The sequence below is a fragment of the Colletes latitarsis genome, chromosome 1 (genome assembly GCF_051014445.1).
Source record: "Colletes latitarsis isolate SP2378_abdomen chromosome 1, iyColLati1, whole genome shotgun sequence".
Classification (NCBI taxonomy): domain Eukaryota; kingdom Metazoa; phylum Arthropoda; class Insecta; order Hymenoptera; family Colletidae; genus Colletes; species Colletes latitarsis.
The window spans coordinates 56,853,429-56,878,962 of record NC_135134.1 but is presented as its reverse complement, the minus strand read 5'-3'; the positions used below and the strand labels follow the sequence as shown (position 1 = coordinate 56,878,962).

The 25,534-nt window shown below is 33.5% G+C and overlaps 3 protein-coding genes across 7 annotated transcripts; all 3 read left to right on the top strand.

Moving 5' to 3' along the window:
• Positions 1–380: 380 nt before the first annotated feature.
• Positions 381–6,194, top strand: Mle (dosage compensation regulator mle). 4 transcript variants are annotated; one of them, XM_076763730.1, is made up of 9 exons: positions 381–569; positions 968–1,463; positions 1,898–1,944; positions 2,331–2,563; positions 2,757–4,398; positions 4,533–4,900; positions 4,972–5,241; positions 5,319–5,564; positions 5,655–6,194. In XM_076763730.1, exons 1-9 carry the CDS (start codon positions 491–493, stop codon positions 6,012–6,014), a joined length of 3,741 nt encoding a protein of 1,246 aa, XP_076619845.1. In that variant the 5' UTR covers positions 381–490; the 3' UTR covers positions 6,015–6,194. The 4 variants fall into 4 exon arrangements, with proteins under 4 accessions (XP_076619845.1, XP_076619862.1, XP_076619854.1 ...); XM_076763747.1 differs by lacking the exon at positions 381–569 and adding an exon at positions 1,543–1,803 and having other exon boundaries at positions 1,326–1,463; XM_076763755.1 differs by lacking the exon at positions 381–569 and adding an exon at positions 1,549–1,803 and having other exon boundaries at positions 1,346–1,463.
• Positions 6,195–8,573: 2,379 nt separating this feature from the next.
• On the top strand, positions 8,574–19,287 carry Svr (Carboxypeptidase D svr). The gene is made up of 15 exons (XM_076773037.1): positions 8,574–9,395; positions 9,478–9,722; positions 10,077–10,232; positions 10,312–10,487; positions 10,562–10,709; positions 11,050–11,144; positions 12,734–13,242; positions 13,736–14,209; positions 14,289–14,560; positions 15,039–15,213; positions 15,307–15,686; positions 15,860–16,001; positions 16,342–17,824; positions 17,896–18,072; positions 18,163–19,287. The coding sequence occupies exons 1-15, from the start codon at positions 8,937–8,939 to the stop codon at positions 18,297–18,299; spliced, it is 5,028 nt and encodes a 1,675-aa protein (XP_076629152.1). The 5' UTR covers positions 8,574–8,936; the 3' UTR covers positions 18,300–19,287.
• A 478-nt stretch (positions 19,288–19,765) lies between these two features.
• Cysrs (cysteine--tRNA ligase, cytoplasmic) lies at positions 19,766–24,099 on the top strand. Of its 2 annotated transcripts, none has more exons than XM_076765516.1 (10): positions 19,766–20,154; positions 20,255–20,440; positions 20,539–20,881; positions 20,985–21,125; positions 21,211–21,421; positions 21,480–21,949; positions 22,389–22,533; positions 22,634–22,842; positions 22,913–23,287; positions 23,634–24,099. In XM_076765516.1, the coding sequence occupies exons 2-10, from the start codon at positions 20,262–20,264 to the stop codon at positions 23,760–23,762; spliced, it is 2,202 nt and encodes a 733-aa protein (XP_076621631.1). In that variant the 5' UTR covers positions 19,766–20,154; positions 20,255–20,261; the 3' UTR covers positions 23,763–24,099. The 2 variants fall into 2 exon arrangements, with proteins under 2 accessions (XP_076621631.1, XP_076621624.1); XM_076765509.1 differs by having other exon boundaries at positions 20,236–20,440.
• The last annotated feature ends 1,435 nt before the right edge of the window (positions 24,100–25,534 follow it).

Sequence of the window (25,534 nt, the reverse complement as noted above, 5' to 3'; positions counted from 1 at the left end):
TATAGATATATATACATATACATATATATATATATATATATATATATATATCTATAGAGTAAGATTATAAATAAAATTTCACTTCTATAAAGGTTGTAATACCATATTTTTAAATTGATTACAAGATATTGTTACAATGTATTAATAATTGCAATAACGAAACGTATGCACACACTTTATAAGAGAACTGTTTCGTTATACGTATTTCACGTAATTGTTTATACTCTTTCTGTAATATGTGTTACATATTTTTTTAATAAAAACTAATACTTTCATATAAAATACCTATTTTATATGTCATAAATAAATTCTTTTATACATTAAATAAATCAAAGTGATAGGTAATATGGAGATACTTCCATTTCCGGTCGATGCTATAACACGCCATTGGTACGGAAGTTGTTTGTTCATTCGATCTCCATGCAGGTTATTCTGGTTTTATTCAATAAATACGCTATACATATTGCAAATGTATTACTAGAATCTTAAAATGGGTGACATAAAATCATTTTTTCATCAATGGTGTGTGAAAACTACCAAGGAACCACAGTTTGATGTGAGACCAACAGGTATTAAAAAATTGGGAACATTCCTAGCAAACGGCCCGTTCACCGATCGGGGTGAGTTATGCGTCATTCGATTCGTCTAATTCAGTACATTATTGATATGCATTTCATTATCTGCGGAAATTCGTTATTTTTTTATAAATTTGTCGTAAAGTTACAGTAAAAAGTAAGGTTAAGTACATTTTTTGACAGGTTCACAGGTAGAAACAAATGACTATCGTTGCTATGTTTATGAAATGCATATCAATAATGTACTGAATTAGACGAATCGAATGACGTATAACTCACCCCGATCGGTGAACGGGCCGTTTGCTAGGAATATACCAAAAATTGTTTTCTACGTTGTATTAAAAATGATACGAATATTCAACAGTGTATTTAAAATATTGTAATTTATTTAGGACTAAAACATCGACAGCGTTTTCTTTGTGAACTACGCGTACCTGGATTCGATTATGTTGGCGCAGGAAATTCAACCAACAAAAAAGATGCACAAGGCAATGCAGCTAGAGATTTTATTAATTATTTAGTCCGAACAGGACATGTGAATTCTAACGATGTTCCAAAAGATGCGGGCAATATTCAGCCACGAGATACAGAACCTACTAATCAGGAATCTGTTGGCCCATCAAAATCAGTGTTTCAAGATGGAATGGGACCGAATGATATAGGTCCTGCATATAGACCATACAATGAACATGGTCATGGCAATTACACTTATATGGATAGAATAGCAGATCAGAAAAAAGTTGAAGATGCAGAAGATGTTGATGTAAATTCTGGGATTCATGGGAATTGGACAATAGAAAATGCTAAATCAAAACTTCATCAATTTATGCAATCTAACAAAATTAATGCTGATTACAAATATACCCCACTGGGTCCAGATCATACGAGGTATGGGTTGTGTCAATGTAGCTGTTTATTTTTGCATTGGATCGGACTTATTACTACAATATCCTGATACTATTTCAAGTCCCAGATTGTATTAAAATAATACGAAGAAATCGTACGAATGATTTTTGTACTACTTGAAATTCAACAAGACCATTCTGGAGTACGCTATTTACTTGTGCTCGATGCTGGTACAAGAGAAAAGATTGTTTTCTCTTGTGCACAGATAGAGATGAAGTTTAACCACAACTTTTATTGAAATGATTCAATAACGGTTTTGGTGCAGCCAATTATACAAACTTAATAAAATGTGCTCCAATGTGGTCTTGGACATTTTCAAGTGGTAAGTTAAATTTATGTTGCAATAATTGTCTATTAGATACATTATAATTAATTATAAAATATCTATAATATTACATGTACATTCTTCTTTTTAGGAGTTTCATGGCTGAATTGTCATTTTATGTGAAACAACTTGGAAGAAGTAGGTTGAGTTATTCAACTATTTTTATTAGTATCTCCCATAAGTAACGACACTTGTATAAAATGAAATACAGTATTGCCCGCATAAATGACCAGAGTTATCCTCACCAATTCTTAGAAGCCAAGCCGCTTCGAGAACATCGAGCGTAACTTGACGCCCGATCGTTATTGATACATTTTACATATGGTTTTTTAGGTCATTTATGTGGACACTACTGTACATACAAAAATTGATTAAAACTACTTATTTTTTATTTACTTTTGGTCAAATGACACAATGCAAAATATTGCACGTTTTGTGTTTGGAATATTTCTAAACCTTGTTAATAGATCCTCCGTTACTTCTGGGAAAACCTAATGTAAGGATTTTACGAGTACAAATTTTAGGTATTACTGGTCGTGAAACTGGTTCTAATAAGCAGACTGCGTCGAAAAGTTGTGCTTTATCTCTTGTTCGGCAATTATATCATCTTGGCGTCATCGAGGCATTTAGCGGTACTTTGAAAAAAAATAAAGAAGCAGAACAAATTAAGCCATATCCAGTAAAAATTTCACCAGAACTGGAAAGTCAAATTCACGATGTTTTAACAAATTTAGAAATACAACCTGTTATAGTGCAGGTAAATCAAATGCTTTTTAAATATCAAATCAGTGATTGATGTAGCTGTAGCATGAAATTATTAAAGTTAGTTCAGTAGTGCCCACTTAAGTGACCGCGGCCGGTCCCGAGCGCGAACACGTTACGTGGGCGCTACCGTATTGATCTTATCTAATATAAGAAAATAATATTCACGATACAGATCTGTATTATAGGCACCACTTATGAAATTAGAAAGTTCCCAATGTAGTACTGCTGTCTCTTTAGTAACAAATCAAGTATTGGATGATTTTATTTCGTCTGTACCACAACCTGCTGGAGTAGTAAGTTGGTCTCCACCACAGCAAAATTGGGATCCATGGACTGGCTGTAATATAGATGAAGGACCATTAGCCATCATGACTTTAGAACAAATGTCGGAAGATTTGCAAAACGAGCAACGAGAAAGATTGCAACAAGATGATAGTATGCAAAAAAGTATTAAAGAAAGATCAGCTTTGCCAGTTTTCTTGAAAAAGAGCGAAATAATGAATGCTATAAACGAAAATCCAATAATAATTATTCGAGGAAATACAGGCTGTGGTAAAACAACTCAAGTATGTCAATTTATTTTGGATGATTACATTGCATCGGGTCAAGGTGGATTTTGCAGTATTGCAATTACACAGCCCAGAAGAATATCTGCTGTATCTGTAGCCGATCGAGTTGCTGTAGAAAGATGCGAAAGTTTAGGAGAGTCTGTTGGTTATTCTGTACGATTTGAATCTTGTTTGCCAAGACCTTATGGCAGCATAATGTTCTGCACTGTTGGTGTACTTTTGAAGAAACTGGAAGGTGGCTTAAGAGGTGTTTCGCACGTTATAGTTGATGAAATTCATGAACGAGATGTCAATTCTGATTTCATTATGGTGGTTCTTCGCGATATGATTCATCTATATCCAGATTTACGAATTATTCTAATGTCAGCTACGATCGATACAACGTTGTTTAGTAATTATTTCAATAACTGTCCAGTAATAGAAATACCGGGCCGGTCATATCCTGTGCAACAATACTTCTTAGAAGATTGTATACAATTGACGAATTTTGTACCACCTATGGATTCCAAAAAACGTAAAAGTCGTGATTCGGATGATATACCAATAGAAGGAGAACCAGATGAAAATTTGAATAAGGTTATTAGCGAAGACTATTCCGTACAAACAAGGAATGCTATGGCGCAACTTACCGAGAAGGAGATAAGTTTTGAACTTATAGAGGCTCTTTTGAAATATGTCAAGGACCAAGGTATTCCAGGTGCCGTATTAGTATTTTTACCTGGATGGAATTTAATATTTGCATTGATGAAACATTTACAACAGCACCCCATTTATGGAGGGTCGGGTTACGTAATTATACCATTACATTCTCAATTACCTAGAGAAGATCAGCGTAAAGTTTTCGACCCTGTACCGCCAGGAATAACGAAAATTATTTTAGCCACAAATATAGCTGAAACATCCATTACGATTAATGATGTAGTCTATGTAATAGATTCTTGTAAAGCCAAAATGAAGCTCTTTACTTCTCACAATAACATGACAAACTACGCCACTGTGTGGGCCAGTAAAACAAATTTAGAACAGAGAAAAGGTCGAGCAGGTCGCGTTAGACCAGGATTTTGTTTCCATTTATGCTCCAAAGCACGTTTTAATAGAATGGACGAACACATGACTCCAGAGATGTTTAGAACACCTTTACACGAGTTAGCATTGAGTATTAAATTGCTACGATTAGGTAGTATTGGAAAGTTTTTGTCAAAGGCAATCGAACCGCCACCGATAGATGCTGTAATCGAAGCGGAGGTCATATTACGCGGTATGTTTCTTTTTTTCTTTCCTTCTTTTTTTTTTGTGTTTTTTTTTTTATATATATATATATATAACTTTTCTCTTACTGTCTTTATATTTAAGGATACTTATACTATTATAACAACTGATCTTTAATTTTAGAGATGAAGTGTTTAGATAAAAATGATGAATTAACACCGCTTGGTAAAATATTGGCCCGTTTACCCATAGAGCCACGGTTAGGCAAAATGATGATTCTGGGTTGCATATTTCGTGTTGGCGATGCACTTTCTACGATGGCTGCAAATAGCACGACATTTCCAGAAGTATATAATATGGGACCTGAGTCCAGACGATTGACAGCACAACAAAAATGGTTCGCCGGTGCAAGGTATAGCGATCATGTGGCGATGTTACACGCATTTCAAGCATGGGAAGAAGCTAGAGGCGGTGGCGAATATGCAGAGCAAGCATTTTGCGAATCAAAAAATTTAAGTATACCCACATTAAGGGTCACATGGGAAGCTAAGGTACGTTTCAATACACATTAGTTAACAATTTTGCTATGAAATTGTATGTTTATGATATTTTCCATTTACAGAATCAGTTGCAAGCACTTCTACAAAGTACTGGATTTCCGGAAGAAACACTTTGTCCTACACCGTTAAATTATCAAGCCGGCGCGGATGTTCGTCTTGATACAATTACTGCTTTATTATGTATGGGCCTTTATCCAAATGTTTGTTATCATAAAGAAAAAAGAAAGGTTCTTACTACTGAATCTAAAGGAGCACTGATCCATAAAACATCGGTGAACTGCAGTAATTTTGAACAAAATTTTCCATTTCCATTTTTCGTATTTGGAGAAAAGGTAAAATGTGTTGCATGTGGTTATTACTCTTCTTTTTTCTAATCATTCTTCGATGTAACTTTTATTCTTTCTTGTAGATTCGTACAAGAGCAATATCTTGCAAGCAAATGACTATGGTATCCCCAGTACATCTGTTATTATTTGGTTCTCGAAAAGTCGAATACGTTGATAATGTAGTGAGACTGGACAATTGGATTAATTTAGACATGAATCCAAATCATGCAGCAGCAATAGTAGCCTTACGACCTGCCTTGGAAAGTCTTGTTGTAAAAGCTGCAAAAGAACCGGAGACTATTTTGGAATTAAGTCCTATTGAAGAAAAAGTACTATTTTATGATAATAAAAAAAAAAAAAAAAAAAAATCTACAATTAAAAATAGCACAAATAAGCAAATATGTTTTTCTTGTTTGTAGGTATTAAGTTTAATTAAATCATTATGCGGAATGAATGCCTGTCGTTACGAATTAGAGCAGATTACAGGTGGTGGTTTTCAATCACGAAGACCACCAAGAGGACATTCAACTGGTTTCAATCCGGATGGCGGTAACTCTGCGAAATTTATGCGTGTTAGCGGTGGTTTTCGCGGCGCTCCTCGTGGCGGTGGTTTTGGTAATAGTGGCGGAGGTGGTGGTTTTGGAAATGATGGCGGTAACTTTTCAAGAAATAATGATTACCGTGGATACAGAGGTGGTAGAAATAGGGGATACGGAATGAATTCGCATAGGAGAGGGGGCGGAAACTGGGGCGGTAGAGGTTTTCACGGCTATCATTAAATATGGATTTTAATGATCCTCAAGGTAGTAATAGTCAAAATTAACTACAATGTGTAGTTGATGTTTTTCGTGCGACATTTTCGTTTCTTTTATATCTTTCCTTTAAAAGGTTACCAATTTTTTCAAATATAAGAATTCTTAATGTTATTTAAGTAAGGAATGGTACAAATAAAGCTTTGAAACATGATACAACTTATGTGTATTGCTATTAATGTCCGTCATATATTTCCAAGTATAGTAGAATAACAGTTGGAAGTATGAGTTAATTGTTTATCAAAGATGTATATGTATTAACTGATGAATCGACGAGGAGAATGAATGATGTCAATAACCTTGTGTTGGTTAAGAACGTTCATTTCAGAATCAAACAGTAACTATGTAAATTATTTATTAGCACCAAACTTAATAGTTAACGAGTAATTTTGCTTTATGATTTGAAAATTAACTTCATATAAGTTCAAGTTGGAGATCCAATGTTATGTTTATCGACATAAGTGACTTATCGTGCCTTATCGTCACTAACGTAGGTGTTTCAAGCGATATTCCTTGACATTAAGAATCAATGATGCAATCTATTAACCAACGAACAAACTGCATTCTGAATCGATCGACGTCGAGTGTACAAGAACGTGAATCACCCTGTACACATAGATCGTTTAGATTAAAAAAATTTAAAAGGAAAAAATTATCAATATTTAAAACATTATATAGTATATACTTAATATAAAATAGTATACGCATATACACAATGACGCTGTACTACATCAAGCGTCCATGATACTTTACATAACCATTACGATGTTTAAAAAACAGTAGTCTCAAAGGCTAACAAACTAGTTAAAAGTCATATGATAGATAAACAAAATTGAGAATATTTTGAGAATTATTTTTAAAAGGCAGAAAGAAAAGAATCTTCTTTGTGATATGAATAGAAGGATACATGACACGTATCGCTTAATGTAATTTCCTACCCTACCCTGCCCACGCTCGTACGTATGTATATGTATACTTGCGGACGTCATCAGTATGCTATATCAGAAATGCCAGATTCAGCACCCGGTGCCCTACTACCACATGCCAGGCCACGCGTACGTGACTTCGTGGAGTTTCGGAAAGTCGACAAAGGCAAACTGACACATATTCTCTTTCTCGATTCTCCGAAGCTATCTGAAGTAATTTCGAACCGCCTCGTGGGAGTTGAGAGAGTCGCCCGTTTGTCGTGGAACAGTTCATTATCTTCAACGCTAGATGGCGCTTATTTTTCGACCTCAAACCCTCTGGTGCTAAAACGCCCAAGTTTGTCGAGAAATCCATCTAGCGTGAATGACACTAACTATTCCACGACAATTTTGGGCGTTTTAGCATCAGAGGGCCTGAGGTCGATAAACAAGCGCCATCTAGCGTTGAATATAGCGAATTATTTCACGACAAACTTGGGCGTTTTAGTACCAGGGGGTTTGAGGTCGAAAAATGACCGCCATCTAGCGTCGCAGATAGTGAACTATTCCTCGACAAACAGGCGTTTTTCCATCCGGATTTCCAAAGTGCCCGGAACATTTCCAAAATGCTGGCCTCTGCCGAACGCTACTGACCACTGCAGGTATTTCTGATAATGCACAACGATTAATACTTACTACTGTATGCCCTTACAAGTCTCTGCTTCCCTTTGCAGGTTTCTACTTGCCTGTGCATGCCTTTGCTGGCCTCTGCTGAACACTGCTGACCACCCCTGATGCTTCTGACATCGTATAACTATTACTACTTGCTACTGTTCGCCCCTGCTGATCTCTGCTTGCCACTGCTGGCCTCTGCTGACCACCGTTTATATTTCTGGCAACGTAGAACGATTACTACTGGCTACTGCCACCCTCTGCTGACCTCTGCCAACATCTCCCGACGTCAGCTGACCATCGCTGACCACTGCTGACCGTTGCTGACAACTTGTGACATGATGTAATATAATATAATATGTTTATATGTATTAAAATTTTGTGTAATGTAAATCTAAGGCAATAAATGATATAATTTCAAAGAATTCTATGTATTCTCATCATTTTTAGTATGTTGCCAGAAGCATCAGAGGTGGTCAGCAGCGGTCAGTAGAGGCGAGCAGAGGCATGCAGTGGCAAGCAGAGATCAGCAGGGACGAACAGTAGCATGTAGTAATTGTTATATACGATGTCAGAAGCATCAAGGGTGGTCAGCAGTGTTCAGCAGAGGCCAGCAAAGGCATGCACAAGCAAGCAGAACCTGCAAAGGGAAGCAGAGACTTGTAAGGGCATACAGTAGTAAGTATTATTCGTTGTGCATTATCAGAAATACCTGCAGTGGTCAGTAGCGTTCAGCAGAGGCCAGCATTTTGGAAATGTTCCGGGCACTTTGGAAATCCGGATGGAAAAACGCCTAAGTTTGTCGAGGAATAGTTCACTATCTGTGACGCTAGATGGCGGTCATTTTTCGACCTCAAACCCCCTGGTGCTAAAACGCCCAAGTTTGTCGTGGAATAGTTTGTATCGTCCACGCTGGATGGATTTCTCGACAAGCTTGGGCGTTTTAGCACCAGAAGGTTTGAGGTCGAAAATAAGCGCCATCTAGCGTTAAAGATAATGGACTATTCCACGCAAACTTGGGCGGCTCTCTCGACTCTCACGAGGCGGTCTGAAATTACTTCGGCATTTCGGAGAATCGAGGAAGAGAGCATGTGTCAGTTTGGCTTTGTCAACTTTCCGAAACTCTACGAGCTCACGTACGCGTGATCTGGCATAGTGTGAGTAGTGCACCCGGTGCTCAATCTGGTATCTCTACCTTCGGTGCCTTTCTGGCATCTCTGTGCTATATCGACGTTGTATATATCGGATCGTGTAGAATGGTTTGTTGAAAATAAAAAATTTATTACGCTATTGTACAAATATATTTTCAAATATGGTACAGATCGGTATTGCGTATAGTATTGTGCTATTTGTTTGCTCCTTTATTGAGATTAGTAATGGTCTTGCGATAAAATCCGAGGGAAAGTTAGTGGAGGATTTTATCACTCCACACTACACACATTATGAAGAACTTAAACAGTTGTATGGTTCGCTGGTCGAAAAATATCCGAATTTGGCAAAAGTGTTCTCGATTGGAAAGTCTGTAGAAGGCAGAGATTTGTTGGTTCTTGAAATTTCTGAAAATGTCAAAGAACGAAAACTGGGTGAACCAATGGTTAAATATGTTGCAAATATGCATGGCGATGAAGCTGTTGGCAGAGAATTGTTGGTTTATTTAAGCCAGTATCTTTTACACAATTATGGAAAAGATAAAAGAATTACAAAGTTAGTGAATAATACTGATATCTTCCTTATGCCGTCTATGAATCCTGATGGTTTTGAAAAATCAGAAGTAATACTTTCAGTTTGTTAGTCTTTGTCTTCATGATTTAAGGTTCTACATAGTATATTGATTCAATATTTTTACTTTTCAGGAAGGAAAATGCGAGTCAAAGAAAGATTTCTCAGGACGAGAAAATGCAAATCATATAGATTTAAATAGAGATTTTCCAGATCAATTTGATAGACGATCCAGTCAACTACAGAAAGGCAGTAACATATTAGATGGACGGCAAAATGAAACAATAGCTATGATGACGTGGATTGCTACAGAACCATTTGTATTATCAGGAAATCTTCATGGAGGTGCTGTTGTAGCCAGTTATCCGTACGACTCTGGGTAATATAACTTGATGATATTTCTACCTACAGTAGTGCCCATATAAGTGACCACGCTTGGGACCGGTCGCGGTCATTTATGTGGGCATGGTTACTTGGAGATAAGGAAAGAGGATAAGTGCGAGTGAGATACAATAGCTGGCATAGAAAACCACATATAGAAAATGTATCGATAACGACCGGCGTCAAGTTACGCTCGATGTTCGAAGCAGCTTGGCTTCTAAGCGCGCTGTCATTTAAGTGGGCAAAAATTGCGGTCACTTATGTGGGCACTACTGTACTTCGTTTCATTTGAAATTAAATGTAAGATCCAAAGATTTCTTTATTGGTATACAATATAAAGGTTCTTTCTTAGAATTTCAAGAAGTTGCTGCCTTGAAAGTAAAAGTCCAGATAATGAGCTGTTCAAATATTTAGCTCATACATACGCAGATAATCATCCACAAATGCGTGCAGGCAACACATGTCCTTTAGATACTTTTGAAGGAGGTGTTACAAATGGAGCATTTTGGTCAGTACAAATATTTAACTTTGTAACATCTAACAATTATAATTTATTAGAAAATCTCATTCAAGTTTATGTGTTTTAGGTACGAAGTTATTGGTGGAATGCAAGATTTTAATTATGTTCGCTCTAATGCATTTGAAATAACATTTGAACTTAGCTGTTGCAAATATCCAAATGCTTCGACGATGCCAGAGTATTGGATGTTAAATAAGGAATCTCTAATAAAATATCTTGAGCAAGCACATATCGGAGTGAAAGGTTATTAGATATTTATTAAGTATAATTTACTGTTTAATAAAAATAAGATGTACTAATTTGCATTTAAATTATAGGACTTGTGAAAGACACATATGATCAACCAATAGAAGCAGCAACTATTGTTGTGGATGGAATAGATCATAATATTTCAACTACGCATCGCGGGGAATATTGGCGTTTGTTGCTCCCTGGAAAATATTTCATTCGTGCAGAAGCATGGGGGTAAGTATGCTTTGGTAATACAGTAGTGCCCATTTAAATGACCGCACCTTTGCCCGCTTAAATGTCCGCGTTTATCCCCATCGATTCTTGGAAAATTAAGCGGCTTCGAACATCGAGCGTAACTTGACGCCGGTCGTTATCGATACATGGTTTCGGGTGCGCCAGCTAGTGTATCTCACTCGCGCTTATCCTCTTTCCTCGTCTCCGTTGAATTCTGACAAGTACCCATGCCCACTTAAGTGGGCGGTACTGTAGATATAATAAATTATAAATTAATTTATTTAATTAAATAAAGTATGCTTTATATGTACTATGTATTTTTTCTTTTTTTTAATTTTAGATATCAACCTAGCGAACCAATAAATGTTACTGTAGAACCAGGGCAACCCACCATTGTCAATTTTACTTTAAAACAAGACTCCTTTGATGACCAAGGTAATCAATATATAGATATTCCTCAAATGCTACCGCTTTCTAATCGATACCCAGCATCTTACAAATTAATTCTCACTTACGACAATATGGAGTACTAATTATGTTTATATAAAATTCATGCAATTGTTATTTTGTTTTTGTTTATTATTTTTTTTTTTTTTTTACTACAGTTTATTATTTATTTCTTAGCAATATCATATTTTGGAACCTATTTTTTTTTTCGCAGTTATGTTTGATTTTATTATTTTTATGAATCACATGTTATCATTTTCATTTTACAGCACTGATACGATAATATAACAACACCAGATTATTTGATACTACCTGTCATGCTTATACATTTTACCATAGTTTATATTTTTAATAGCTCAAACAAGTATAAAAAAAATATACACAAGGTATGGAGAAACACTATATCAAAATTTGTAACCTACGGGAAAATAATTATTTACATTGAATATTATTGACTTATGTGACAAAGTCTTTCAAGTATAGAATTAAGTGAAAGATGTTAAATATTTTCAAACTTTTTCGTATAATTTTTTTTTGCTGTTTGTTATGTATTTTAAGTCATACATCAGAAACAAATATTTTTAAGCAAGTCTTATATTATCATATAGAATGTTGAATTTACAATATTTTTACATAATTGGTTTAAGTACTTTATACAGTATACAAATTGGGATCATATTATATTATATTATTCAATATATAATGAACATTAATAGAAAATTCAACATATCTTCTTAAAACATCAAACTATCAATTATCATCTTCTTGCCATAGAGTATTTAAAATATGTTTAATTAAACTATATTTATGTTATCGAACAAATTGTAAACTGTGATTTATTTTTAATTTGAATGCTCTCTTGTGCAAAATGCGTAACTTTTGTATTAATCAATGTTTAAAAGTGCAGATAATATAGTAAATGATTTTTTGATAAATGAACGGAAGAACATTTTTTTTTATTTTACATACATTTTGTCACATTTTTATTGATTATGTTTTTAAATATTTAAGCAAATAAATTTTTATTTCAATAGTACTAGAAAAATGTATGAAGTTTCTAAACATTTTTGGTACAAGACATATTATATAAACATTTGTTATGTAATTTTATTAACAGTGTCAGAAAAATGTAAAACAGTGAGTGATGTTTACGTTCATGTTTGTAATTTGATGTATAATATAATATATTTGAACTAAATGTATGATATCTGGAATTCAAAATAAAGTATTATATTTGCCTCAAACAGTGTTAGTTAGTTTACTTAAATATTTTCCAGCCTTTTCCTACAAGTTTTAATCCATCAAGTAGTACAATTATTTTTAAATACATTTTATTGTTTTTTCTATTTATAGAATTTTTACTTTTTCTCTGTACCTTGTGTTGTAATACATATATGTTTTCCACTTTTAATTTTATGATATTTATAATTTAATTCTAACTTTCCCTTAAGTATATTTAAATCTACTACTTGTTTAAACACTAATAATTTGTTTACACAGCATGTCAGTTTTAATTTTAATATTAATGTATTCTATTTCTCTCCTCTGTAATGTTGTGTACATATGTTTCAATATAGGAAAATTTCATTCAGATAAAGTTGAAGAAATTGTAAGACCTGAAGATGAATACGGATTTTTTCACAATATGAATTTCAAACATCATAATTATGTAGCTATGGAAAAATATCTGAAGGAATTAAATTCAAATTATCCAAATATTACGAGACTCTATAGTATAGGACAGTCTGTTAAAGGGCGTCAAATGTACGTAATGGAAATAACAGAAAATCCTGGAAAACATAGTGCAAATAAACCAGAAGTAAAGTATATAGGAAATATGCATGGAAATGAAGTAGTTGGCAAAGAAATCTTATTATTGTTGTTAAAATATCTCTGTGAAAACTATGGAAGCAACAATAGAGTTACAAGTATACTTAAGAATGTCAGATTGCACGTACTACCAAGTATGAATCCTGATGGCTATGAAATTTCTAAAGAAGGAGATATATATGGAGCATGGGGGAGAAGTAATGCCAAGGGTGTTGATCTCAACAGAAATTTTCCCGATCAATATGAAACAAATGATGTATGAATTTTAATTCGTTAATTACTTTAATCTTTAATACGTTTAATATACAGGGTTGTTCGGCCACTCCTGGGAAAAATTTTAATAGAGGATTCTAGAGGCGAAAATAAGACGAAAATCAAGAATACCAATTTGTTGATGGAGGCTTCGTTAAAAAGTTATTAACAATTAAATTAAAAAATTTCAAATCGTTTTGGAAAAATTATTTTCGGTTGCGGGGGTCAATCACAATCATTTTTGGTGAATACACATATCCCCGAAATCGTGAGCATTTTCGAGAGCAAAATTTAGTAAGGTCGGAACTTTAAACGTTAATAATAGTTTAACGAAGCCTTCATCAACAAATTGGTATTCTTGATTTTCGTCTTATTTTGGCCTTTAGAATCCCCCATTAAAATTTTTCCCAGGGGTGGCCGAACACCCTGTATGTATTTTCCTTCATTCATCGTTTATCAACTTTAATTTAAATGCATTTACTTTTCCTATATTGCAGTACAATAAACAGCAAGAACCCGAAACAAAAGCAATAATGGATTGGATTGCAAGAATTCCATTTGTGTTGTCTGCTAATTTTCATGGAGGAGCATTAGTAGCAAATTATCCATACGATAATGGACCGCAGTATACACCTAATGGTCCAAATTTAAGTCCGGATGATCAAGTTTTTAAAGCACTAGCGTTAGCATACTCAAATGCTCATCCTCGTATGCATCTGGGAGAGCCATGTCCTCCACTTCCAAACGAACGATTAAATATGCAAAATGTGCTTGAAGAACGCTTTCAAAATGGCATAACTAATGGAGCTGCTTGGTATTCTGTGAGCGGAGGCATGCAAGATTATAATTACGTCCATAGTAACGATTTTGAAATTACGGTGGAAGTAGGGTGTACGAAATTTCCAAATACAACTGAATTACCAAATTACTGGTTACAAAATAGAGAACCACTTCTGCATCTTATCGAAATGGTATTTATATTTGTGTTAATATAATATAGTATAGTAATAGAAACGTGCTATGATAATTACTGTTGTTTATTATGTATAGTCTCGCAAAGGAATACATGGCGTAGTACGTTCGTCTATTAGTACTCCCGTATCTCGGGCTAAAATATCTGTCGAGGGAATTGAGCATGATATTTATGCAGCTGAAGGTGGAGATTATTGGCGCCTTTTAGTTCCAGGAAAATATAACGTTACAGTTAGCGCTGTAGGATATGAATCTCAGATGCAAAGTGTAGTTGTACCAGACGGTAATAATATTGGCGAAGGAGAAATAACGTTGGATTTCATACTAATGCGAGATGATCCTCAACACTGGTATACTCATATAATGGATACTTTCTTTCTAGTCATAAAAGTAGGGAATATTTGAACATAATTTTTATAAAAATTAAAATTTCCAGAATAATGATATTTATATGTCATTGAATGTTAAAAGGGATCATATTTTATAAGGAATGATAAAAATTTCGTTTTATGAAGAAATTTAAAAACTCCACGAGACATTAAGTAAATATTTTAACATCTCATTAACTATACATATACTGTTAGTGTGACAGTAGAGTATAATATTACGTTATTAGAAATTAACATCCGAATATGATTACTAAGATACTTTTTTATCGGATAATTATTTCATTTTTCTGTATTATTTTTTTACTATTTTGGAAGAATGTTCATATTTTTACATTGAATAAAAAAATATAAACTTTTTTTAAAGTTCTAATTTTGACATTTAAATTGATAAATGTATATATGTATTCAGAAAAGATAAATAAATATATATCAATTTCAGGTCATCTGTATATGATTTTCACTTGATAGCAAATTTACAAAACGTTTACTTAAAAAATGCAGAGTTAAATGCTAGATTTAGTCAATTAGAAAATCATCAACCAAACGTTGCAGAATTTCAAGCCGGGGAGTCATTAGCCAGTATGGCCATTCATTCTTTAAAGATTACGCATGATGTGAGTACTCTGTCGAAGGAATTCTATATTTATAATTATTTATATGTATATCAGGTCTGTGTAAAACATTGAAAATTTAATAATTTTTTACAGATGGGAGCGCCAGAAGAAAATAAATTTCATATTGGTTTAATCGGAGGACTATTTGCTTCACAACCTGTGGGTAGAGAAATTCTACTACGATTAGCAACCCACATTCTTATGGGAAATCAAATTGGAGATCCTCCTATACAGAGGATATTGAATAATACTGTTTTACATTTTGTTCCTGGTGTAGATCCAGGTTTTGATAATATATTAGATAATCAAGACTGTAATCCTATTGTGAGAGGTGAAGTAGGTGAAAAACTATTACAAAAAAACAGTATCAGCTATGACAAAATAAATGTAATTACTAAAGCATTCAAAGAAATATTAGCTAATGAAGGGTACGATGTAATTATTATGTTTGGAAGTGGAGCACTTAAAGTTAGGTAATAAAAAGTTAACTTTCTAAATAAATTTTATAACACATACAGTAGTGTCCACTTAAGTGACCGCACTTTTGCCCACCTAAATGGGCACTATTGTATTCTTCGTCTCAATTATATCAAACATTTTCATCATTCAAGAAAATATTCTATATATGTTTCATATTTTTTTTTAGTTATACAGACAATAATTTGAATGTATATAAACGTCTTGCTGAAAATTATGAACGTTCGATGCATAGAGGGACATGTAATTTTCTTAATAATGAAGTTAAGGAAGTACAAAATTATATACAAAATGAATACAACATACCTGTAGTAAGTAATATATTGTTCGGGAAAATATTATATTTTTTTTATTCGTTTTAACCCATTCGGTACCAGTGCTCTTTGTCCGCCGTGACACTCCCGCTGTAAGAGACGCCCGCTCCACGAGGATGCCGGATATAATCGGCGTTCGTACCGAAAGGGTTAAAATACTTCGATATTACATGTGTAATATTATTTCGTAAGAATTTATCACTATAGTATCCAGAGTAATTCTAGATACATTGAATTTTTTTGTATCTTCGCTCGGAAGAAAGCTGCAGCTTGTTCTAATTTCTACAATCATCCTGCATATTATTTCATATTTTCACAATTAAATGTTCTCTTTCAGATAAACATCAACTTATCTTGCTGTAAATATCCACCTGGAGAATCGATTCCAATTATTTGGCGTGAAAATTTGTCACCGCTGATGCAACTTATTCACAGCTTAACAACTGGTGTTCGCGTAGTAGTAACAAATACTGATAACATGCCTTTAAGAGAGGCTGTAATTAAGATTGGAACGAAAAGTTATCATGTTTCGAAGAATATGGCTTATTTAAAAATTATTCTTCTTCCTGGCGATTATACGCTAACATTGTCCTCCGAAGGTTACATGGAACAATCTATAAAAGTTCACGTGAAAGACGAAAGCATAACAGATCTGAATATTAAAATGATCAAAAGTCATATAGATAAAGCAGAACATCGAGAGTATAGTGTAGATCCTGAACTAAACGTTGTGAACCAAATTTTAACTGATCTGAATGATAAATATTCACAATTATCCATTTTACATACTATTGGTAAATCACAAAAGGGTACTCGAATAATGTCTTTAGAGATTGGAGCTGAAAATAATTATAAACGAATAGGTCGACCATCTATTGTTTTTGTGGCTGGTGTAACTAATGGTGTACCTGTAACTGCTAAAGTATTACTACATTTTGCCACATTTTTGTTAGATCATTATAGAAAAGACACTAGGATTACCAGTTACTTAGATAAATTTACAATATACATTGCCCCGGATTTAACTCAAAATTTCAATGGTAATCAATCTTGTTCTTCGTTTATTGTAGATGATTTACAATTCCCCATTAACACTCCATTAACTAGCGAAGCAAGTATGATAATTAATTGGTTTAAAAAAATTAACACAATGTTAGCGATAAATTTGAATATTGGTTCGCAACATATTGAAATTCCTTTTGCTGGAAAATATGGGAGAACACCCGAACGAGTGTATGAAACCGACGAAGATGATATATTACAAGACTTGGCATCAGTATATATGAAAAACAATATCCATGTGACTTCTTTAAATTCATATTGCAGTCGTGATTTAGATATAAAGAGAAATGGAATTCTTCATGCTGGAAAGGGTATTAGCGGGAGAAGAGAACATTCCTTAATGGATTATCTTTATTTAAATACAAGTACTTTAATGGTAGATGCATATGTTAGTTGTTGTAACACAGATGATTCAAGAATTGTATGGGAAAATAACAAAGCTAGTTTGTTAGCTATAGTAGAAAAGCTCAATGATGGAATAAATGGATATGTTCTTAATAAAAATAACGAACCAGTGGAAAATGCTATATTATCATACAACAAATCAATGCACCATATTAATAGTGGAATAAACGGAGCTTATTGGCTTTTACTTCAACCTGGTACTCATGTTATAAGTGTCAAAGCTCCTGGATATATTCAGCAGACTAAAGTTTTGGCCACAACGGATGTACATAATATTTCAAATTTAATATTTAAATTAAGATTTAATGACAAGTTCCTGGGAATGCCTAGAATTGTTTTTATTATACTTATAAGTAAGATATCACATATTCTTGAGTAATGTGCTATATCTCTGGGAAATTAATTATGAATTGTATTTTTACAGGTACTGTATGTTTAGGAATTATTGCCTGTGGTGTTTTTATTTGTGCCAATTGTCAGTCTTTTGAACAACCAAAAACAAATAATTGGAGAGGATATGCATTCAGTTTACTTAAAGACGGTACAAGTTTCTTCGACGACGACGAAAAAGAAATTGAAATATTTAGAAGACCATTAAAAGGTAAATGTTATTACGATTGAGAAATTGTATAGTAACTTATCAATACCAAACATATTATACTTTTTAATGTCAAAATTGTATATTTTTCAGGACATATGCCTGAAGATGAAATTACGAAACCATACTTTGACGATGATAATATGTCAAGTTCCGATGATGCTAGTGATTTAGAATTTATTAAACCGTGTCAAGATTGGAAAGATAAAATATTATCAGAAATTAGATAGTGCTCTTAATAAATTAAAAAGTTTCTCATCGAGGTTAAATTATACAAAAAGTATAGCAGTTTAAGAAATTAGTTGCATTCAGTTATTGCATTTATCTGTTACATGATAATTATCCAGTGAGAACAAATCTGTTAATCGAAGTTATCTATTAATTAAATCAAGATAAAAGGAACGAACAAAAAATATAGAAATACTTTTATGTAAAAAAGATGTATCTGAAATAATGTATGGATAAAACAGGATATGTACAATTTGAAATTCAAAACAAATGATATTCCACGCAAAGATAGGTATGTCTTAAAAATGTAATTAGTATTTTTATATATGAAATGGAACAAATATTTCATAAGCGAAAATGCAATATACATTCCAGAATTTTTTATATGTTATTTATATGCAATTTTGAATATGTTTAGTATATCAAATTACTATAAATTTTAAATCTATAAAACATATCTTTTATGAATATTGACCATTATCTAAAAAAAAAAAAGAAAATATCACAGTACTAAATATATGTATACAGAGATAATATTTTGATGCATATTATAAGAATTTTTTAATGTACTTATGAACATCTTTACTAATTTCTACTTAATGCTATTTACATTCTTAATATTAATAAAGAATATTTATTGAAACAATACACATTGCATATTTCATTAAAAATATATGTATAAGCAATTCAATTGTAATCCAATTTTGTCGTGTATATATTTACACTTTGGTTAGTTAAAGTATTGAAATCTTATTGTATGTTGTTTCCGAGATATATGACTTAATTTAAGAACGAGAAATTCTATGGAAGATTGTGAACGCGATATTTGTAATGAAACTGAATACTTTTAGCAAATTAAGGCAAAAAAATATTATTTTCTCAGCAAATAATGTGTATTATAGGGTTGTGATGTTTAATAATATGTATATGTATGGTAACACACTTATAATTTTTATGTAAGAGATTTGAAACTTGAAATAAGCAATAATAATGTAGGAAAGCAAAAGATTGTTTCTTATTACAAAGTCTCTGCACGAGTTATTAATGTTCGGACTTCGGGTCCAATTAGACCCATACAAATTGTTTATTTTAATGCCGTAAAGTGTTAATTTTTAATGAATAACGATAATAATGGGCTTTTAAAACTAACATTTGTTAAAACTAACGTTTGTTCACGAGTGAATCTAAAATTTTTCAATAATAATGAAATGTAGTCGATATCGTATGACATTGATACTAAAAATGAAAATCTGAATCTTTTTGGTTTCGTGACCTGGGCTACCTTCATAACAGCTTTATATTAACTACATGAACGTTCTCTAATTCTAATGAACGAATGAAATGTAAACAGAAGTTAATTTTCGAATTATCTAAAATTTTTATTCATTATTCCTAAGGCTACGGTTGTTGTACTCCTGAAATGCCCGCGCATGAACATATAAGCTTCTCATAGTTTTGTTATCAAGGTCTTAACGTGGCGAACTACATATGTAATTCTTTCTTTACTGCAAAGCTCAGATTATCCCTTCAACCATTGACACGAATTTTATGTACAGTCCACCTATTACTACCTACGTCCGTGTTGGTTCGTGGTTATATTATTCAAATTAAAACTTGATCTAGGTTAGAGGAGATTGATGATGCAAATTTGAAATTTTATAACATTATCCACACGTTGCTTGAAAATTTAGCGATTCAGTGTAATGTTTTACTTAGTACAACTAAAAAGAACATACTAATGTCAGTTTTGATTGTCCGATTTTCGAACATGATTCGATAATTCTAGCCACGTGAATTTTGTTCTTCAAGGTATATCGATTTTTAAACGAAGTGGCATTATTAAGAATTTTGAAAGAGGCAAGTTTCACTCTATGATTTTTTATTTTAAATATTTTCACACATGTTAAAGTGGTATGTCATTTAGTTTATTCCTCTCAGGTATATCTTAATTTCATAGTTTAAAAATGGCAAAAAGAGTGCAGTCACCTTGGGTTCCACCACAAAGAAAAAATACTGTGTTTCTTAAATTGTATAATAGTTTAACTAGAGACAAAGAAATATTTGTTCCTCAGTTTGGAAATCGCATATTGTGGTATAGTTGTGGACCCACTGTATATGATGCGTCACATATGGGACATGCCAGGTAACTAAAAACTTGTAATAATTATATTTAAATATTACATATTTATCAATATATGTTTTCGTTTTTATTATGTTTCATTATTTCCTTTCATATTGTAGATCATATATATCTTTTGACATATTAAGACGTGTCTTGTCCGATTATTTCGGATATGATATTTTATATGTAATGAATATTACTGATATAGATGATAAAATTATAAAAAGAGCTAGGCAAACTTATTTGTATGAGAAATATATAGAAGAAACTCATACTCTTGATGAAATTCTGGATGATGCAAAAAGTGTGATGTGTACCTTTGAAGAAACAGTGAAAACTACGCACGATACAGATAAGAAGTGTATGCTACAAAAAATGTTGAATAATGTAGAAAAGGCCATTGAAGGTCTTGAAAATGCAGTGAAACTTGAAGATGAAAATAAAATGAAGGAATCCCAAGAAGTATGTGAATTTTATTTGTATCGTTAATTTGTTATCTGTAAATATCTAGTTACCTTATACATATCATCTAATGATACTATGTTTTTAACTTCTATAAATGTAGTTGTTATTAAAAGAAGCACGAGATCCTTTGGCAGACTGGTTGGATAAAAGAAAAGGAGTCACAGTTACGGAACACTCTATATTTAACAAACTGTCGCAACATTGGGAATCAGAGTTTCATAAAGATATGGATGCTTTAAATGTAAGATTAAAAATAATTATGAATTTAATCGCTTTAATCTAGATTTAAAGTTGAATGAAACTGGGAACAAAATAATTTTTCTTAGGTATTAAGACCAAATGTTTTGACAAGAGTTAGCGATTATGTTCCTGAGATCGTAGCATTCATTGAAAAAATTATAGAAAACGGACACGCGTATGAGAGCAATGGTTCCGTATACTTTGATGTTGCTATGTTTGATAAGCAAGACAAACATCACTATGCTAAACTTGTACCAGAAGCGTACGGTGATACGTCAAGTTTGCAAGAAGGAGAAGGTAATAGTTGATTTCTTTCAAATGCTTACGTAACATTTTTATTGGATATTTTAATTAGGAGACTTGACCACTTCTGAGTCGTCTGAAAAAAAGTCACCGATAGATTTTGCACTTTGGAAACATTCAAAAGAAGGAGAACCATGGTGGGAAAGTCCTTGGGGTAATGGACGACCTGGTTGGCATATAGAGTGTTCAGTTATGGCATCTATCATTTGTGGAGACAGTTTAGACATCCACACTGGAGGAGTGGATCTAAAATTTCCGCATCATGATAATGAAATAGCACAAGCAGAAGCATACTTTGATAATTCTAATTGGGTTAGATATTTTTTGCATTCTGGTCATCTGACCATAGCAGGTTGTAAAATGTCAAAATCTCTAAAAAATTTTATTACTATACAAGATGCATTAAAGAAACATTCGGCAAGGCAGCTCAGACTTGCATTCCTTCTACATTCGTGGAAAGATACGTTAGATTATAGCGATAACACCATGCACATGGCGATTCAATATGAAAAATTCTTAAATGTAGGTTAAACGTTTTTTCTGTAATATGTTTATATTATATTGTAATAGAACAAGCGAAAATATATGAATTCCTCGTGTGAGATCAAATCGAAATAAACTTTTACCATTTTGCAATCTGAGACTTGGTTTTCGAGGTAGAAAAAGGGAAAGATTTTACTGTTTTTACTGTGTGTGAACGTCATTGACGCATTTTTATCGCGTGTCGATGCGCGCATGTATAGTTGCGCGATCAGTTGGGATATAAATAGCATACACCAAAAGTCATCGGTAAATTTTAATTAGCTACATCTCGAAAAGAAAATTTCAGATTGCAAACTGGCAAATAACTCTGATTTCTTTTCGCACGAGGAATTTGTATATTTTGACCTGTTGCATCTTCTTGAAACACTATGTATATTACACTATACATGTAATTTAAAACTCATCATTTTTATGACAGGAATTCTTTTTAAACGTAAAGTGTAAAATTAGATGTTTGAGTACGGAAACAAATATTAATACTTTTACTAAATGGAGAAATTCCGAAATGGAATTAAATGCAAAGTTCTGTAACGCCAAGGATTCTGTACATAATGCATTGTGTGGTAAGTTCAGAACTAACTGTACGATGTTAAATATATTAAATCGTTATACATTTAATTATATATCATACTGTTTTCGTGAAATAATAGCATTTAATTACAGATAATATTGATACAAGGAGCGCGCTTGATGCAATTAGAGATCTAGTGACGCACTGCAACATTTATATGAACCAAAGTAAACAGCCTAACACACTGTTGCTTAGAGACGTTGCGGTTTATATTACAAAAATATTTACTATATTTGGCGCAATATCATCTTCGCATGATACTATTGGATTCCCACTTGATGATAAGATTGCAGATGTGAACGTATGTTTCATGATCTTATATTATATCCACCGCATAGATAAATGATTATTTACAAGTTTTACCGAATCAGGTTGAAGATGTTGTTATGCCATATCTTGAGATTCTGGCAAATTTCCGACAAAAGGTAAGAAATGAAGCTAAAATTCTGAAAGCCAGTAGTATTCTTGAGGAGTGTGATAAATTACGCGACGACACTTTACCAAACATCGGAGTACGTTTGGAAGACAGTAACGAAGAAAGCTGTTCGGTTAAACTGGTAAACAGAGAAGAACTTTTAAAGGAGAGGGAATGCAAACAGAGACTTGAAGTTGAAAAATCACTGGAAAAAGAAAGACGGAAGACGGAAGCTGCCGCGGCAGCTGCAGCAAAAGAAGCACAAAGAAAAATTCCTCCCTTAGAGATGTTTAAATTAGAAAAGGATAAATATTCTCAATTTGATAGTAACGTGAGTAAAGTTATATGTTAGATGGTGTATACCAGGTCTGACGAACTACCATACTCTGCTGTGGGCCACACAACTATATTCCTTCGGCTAGGAGGTTCCCTCACCATCGAGAATGCCAGCGACAAGAGCCTGCGCGAGAATGCGTGCGAAATACAACTATGGCGAGGATAAGAAAGGGGGGCTCACTACCTTGTGTGGGGGAAGGGGAAGGACCAATTGTGTCAGGCCAATTCGTCAGGCCCGGTGTATGCAGTGACTCCTTTAGTTATGCGGTTAACAATCAACATAACTTGAGGATTTACTGTATACAATTTTTATTACTATATCGATAAAATTTTATGTTTAGGGTATACCAACGCATGATATCAATGGTAAAGAACTTAGCAAAGGACAAACGAAGAAACTGCAAAAATTGCAGCAAGCACAAGAGAAAAAATATAACGAATACGTTGCTTCTATGCAAAACGGTGCATAACAATCTTTTCTAACATAGTATTACTTTTGCGCATTAAAAACATAATCGCTCAAGAAAACTATTATATTGTTTTCATGCGCCTGAGATATTTATTTTCACCTTACTTTCGCTTCATTGCATCACTTGTTAATTTATTATTCTCTATGTAATATTTATGTTGATGCTTATATTTGTACGGTACTCAATCGAACAAAGTAACGTTACATTGATTTTATATTTTTCTAAAATCATATAAATAACAAATGTAGCCACCTTACTTACACATTCGTAATGTTAATTGTACTATTGTATTTTTCTAAAAATGTGAATGATTAAATTTAATTGCAATAAATTTTAAATTCAGTGTTTAAAATATGGAGAAGTAGAATGGTATTACTTGGACCATAAAATTATGATTCTCAACCATGATGTCATTTCGCGTCGCCATCGGTTTCGAGTGTCCAGAAACAAAATAAACTTCGTACGTTTCTATACCTCCCGGATGAATCTGACGCGCGATGCTGTTCATTATTAAAGCATAATACACCTTTCACAATGACGCGCGAGCCGACAGTGACAGCTTTATAAACGTAAAAGCGATATAATGCCCGACTTGTGGTGAAGCAGACCGATATTCATCCCGCATTCAGGAACTGTGAAAACACGAGACGAGCGAGCGAACTGGTCGTGTATCATGCGCTTTTCCAATTGTGGAAAATACACGGTCCGATAATGTCTCGTCCGAAAAACCCGCGACAAAATTATTAACAAATACCTCTTCGAATTCTATTCTCGTATTTTATCGTCCAATGCGAAGCAATACTCAATATTAAAGTTACAAAATTTAATGCGAATATCTTACGTCGGATTTAAATGTGGTAAACGTAATTATGTAATTCGAAGTATATGTAGAATGCGATCGAACGCCGACAAAACCGCAGAATTCGAGTTGCCTGCCCATACATTGGATTTTATTCGACGTTTTTTCTTTCACGGTGACGCGTTAACGACATACGAAAAAAAAAAAAACGTAAGTTGACGTTAACAATGCGTGACGGTTGGCGCAAAAAATATGCTCTCAAATATGAAGTCAAGAGAGGTAAAAAAGCAAACAGACTTTCGCTCGAGTTCGTTTTCTCTCTTTCTCTCTTTCTCTCACACCGTGTTTCTATATAGTCGCGACACGGTGGTGGTTCGCGTGAATGAATACGTAAATTTTTTCGGAAAAAGTTCGATTTCCTCACCCCAAAGTTGAAAGGTCTCGATTCTTGATTGACATCTGAATGATCTCGTATGCATATAAAGCCGCCTTCTGTCTCTCCCGATCGCGGCTTCGTTTCGTTCACTAGCTTTCCTTTATCCGGACTCGTAGTTCTGTAACTGTTGTAATTTAACGAGCATCACTTTTTACTTGTATTACCGCGAACCAGGAGCGCATACAAGTATCGCACCTTTTCTTCCCTCCATTCACGCTTCCATTTCCCTTTTTTTTCTTCAGTTTCCGCGGCGCTGTTGATCAGTACCTTTTTCAGAATAACCATACGTCGATAAAAAGAACGAGAAAAAAAGCGGTGGAAAAAAACGCGGGAAAGGTGAAACGTCACTGTATCGACAGATTCCGTTCGCAGGAGCGAACGAGAGGTGCATACGTTGCTAGTAAATTAGAATAGCACCCTCGACTCTGTAATCCGAACAAGTACGTTACATTACAAGTCGCAACGGTCTTTTCCAGATACGGTGCGAAGGAATCTGTTCCAGACTCGAAGCAGGGAGACGGTTAAATTAGAGAAAGA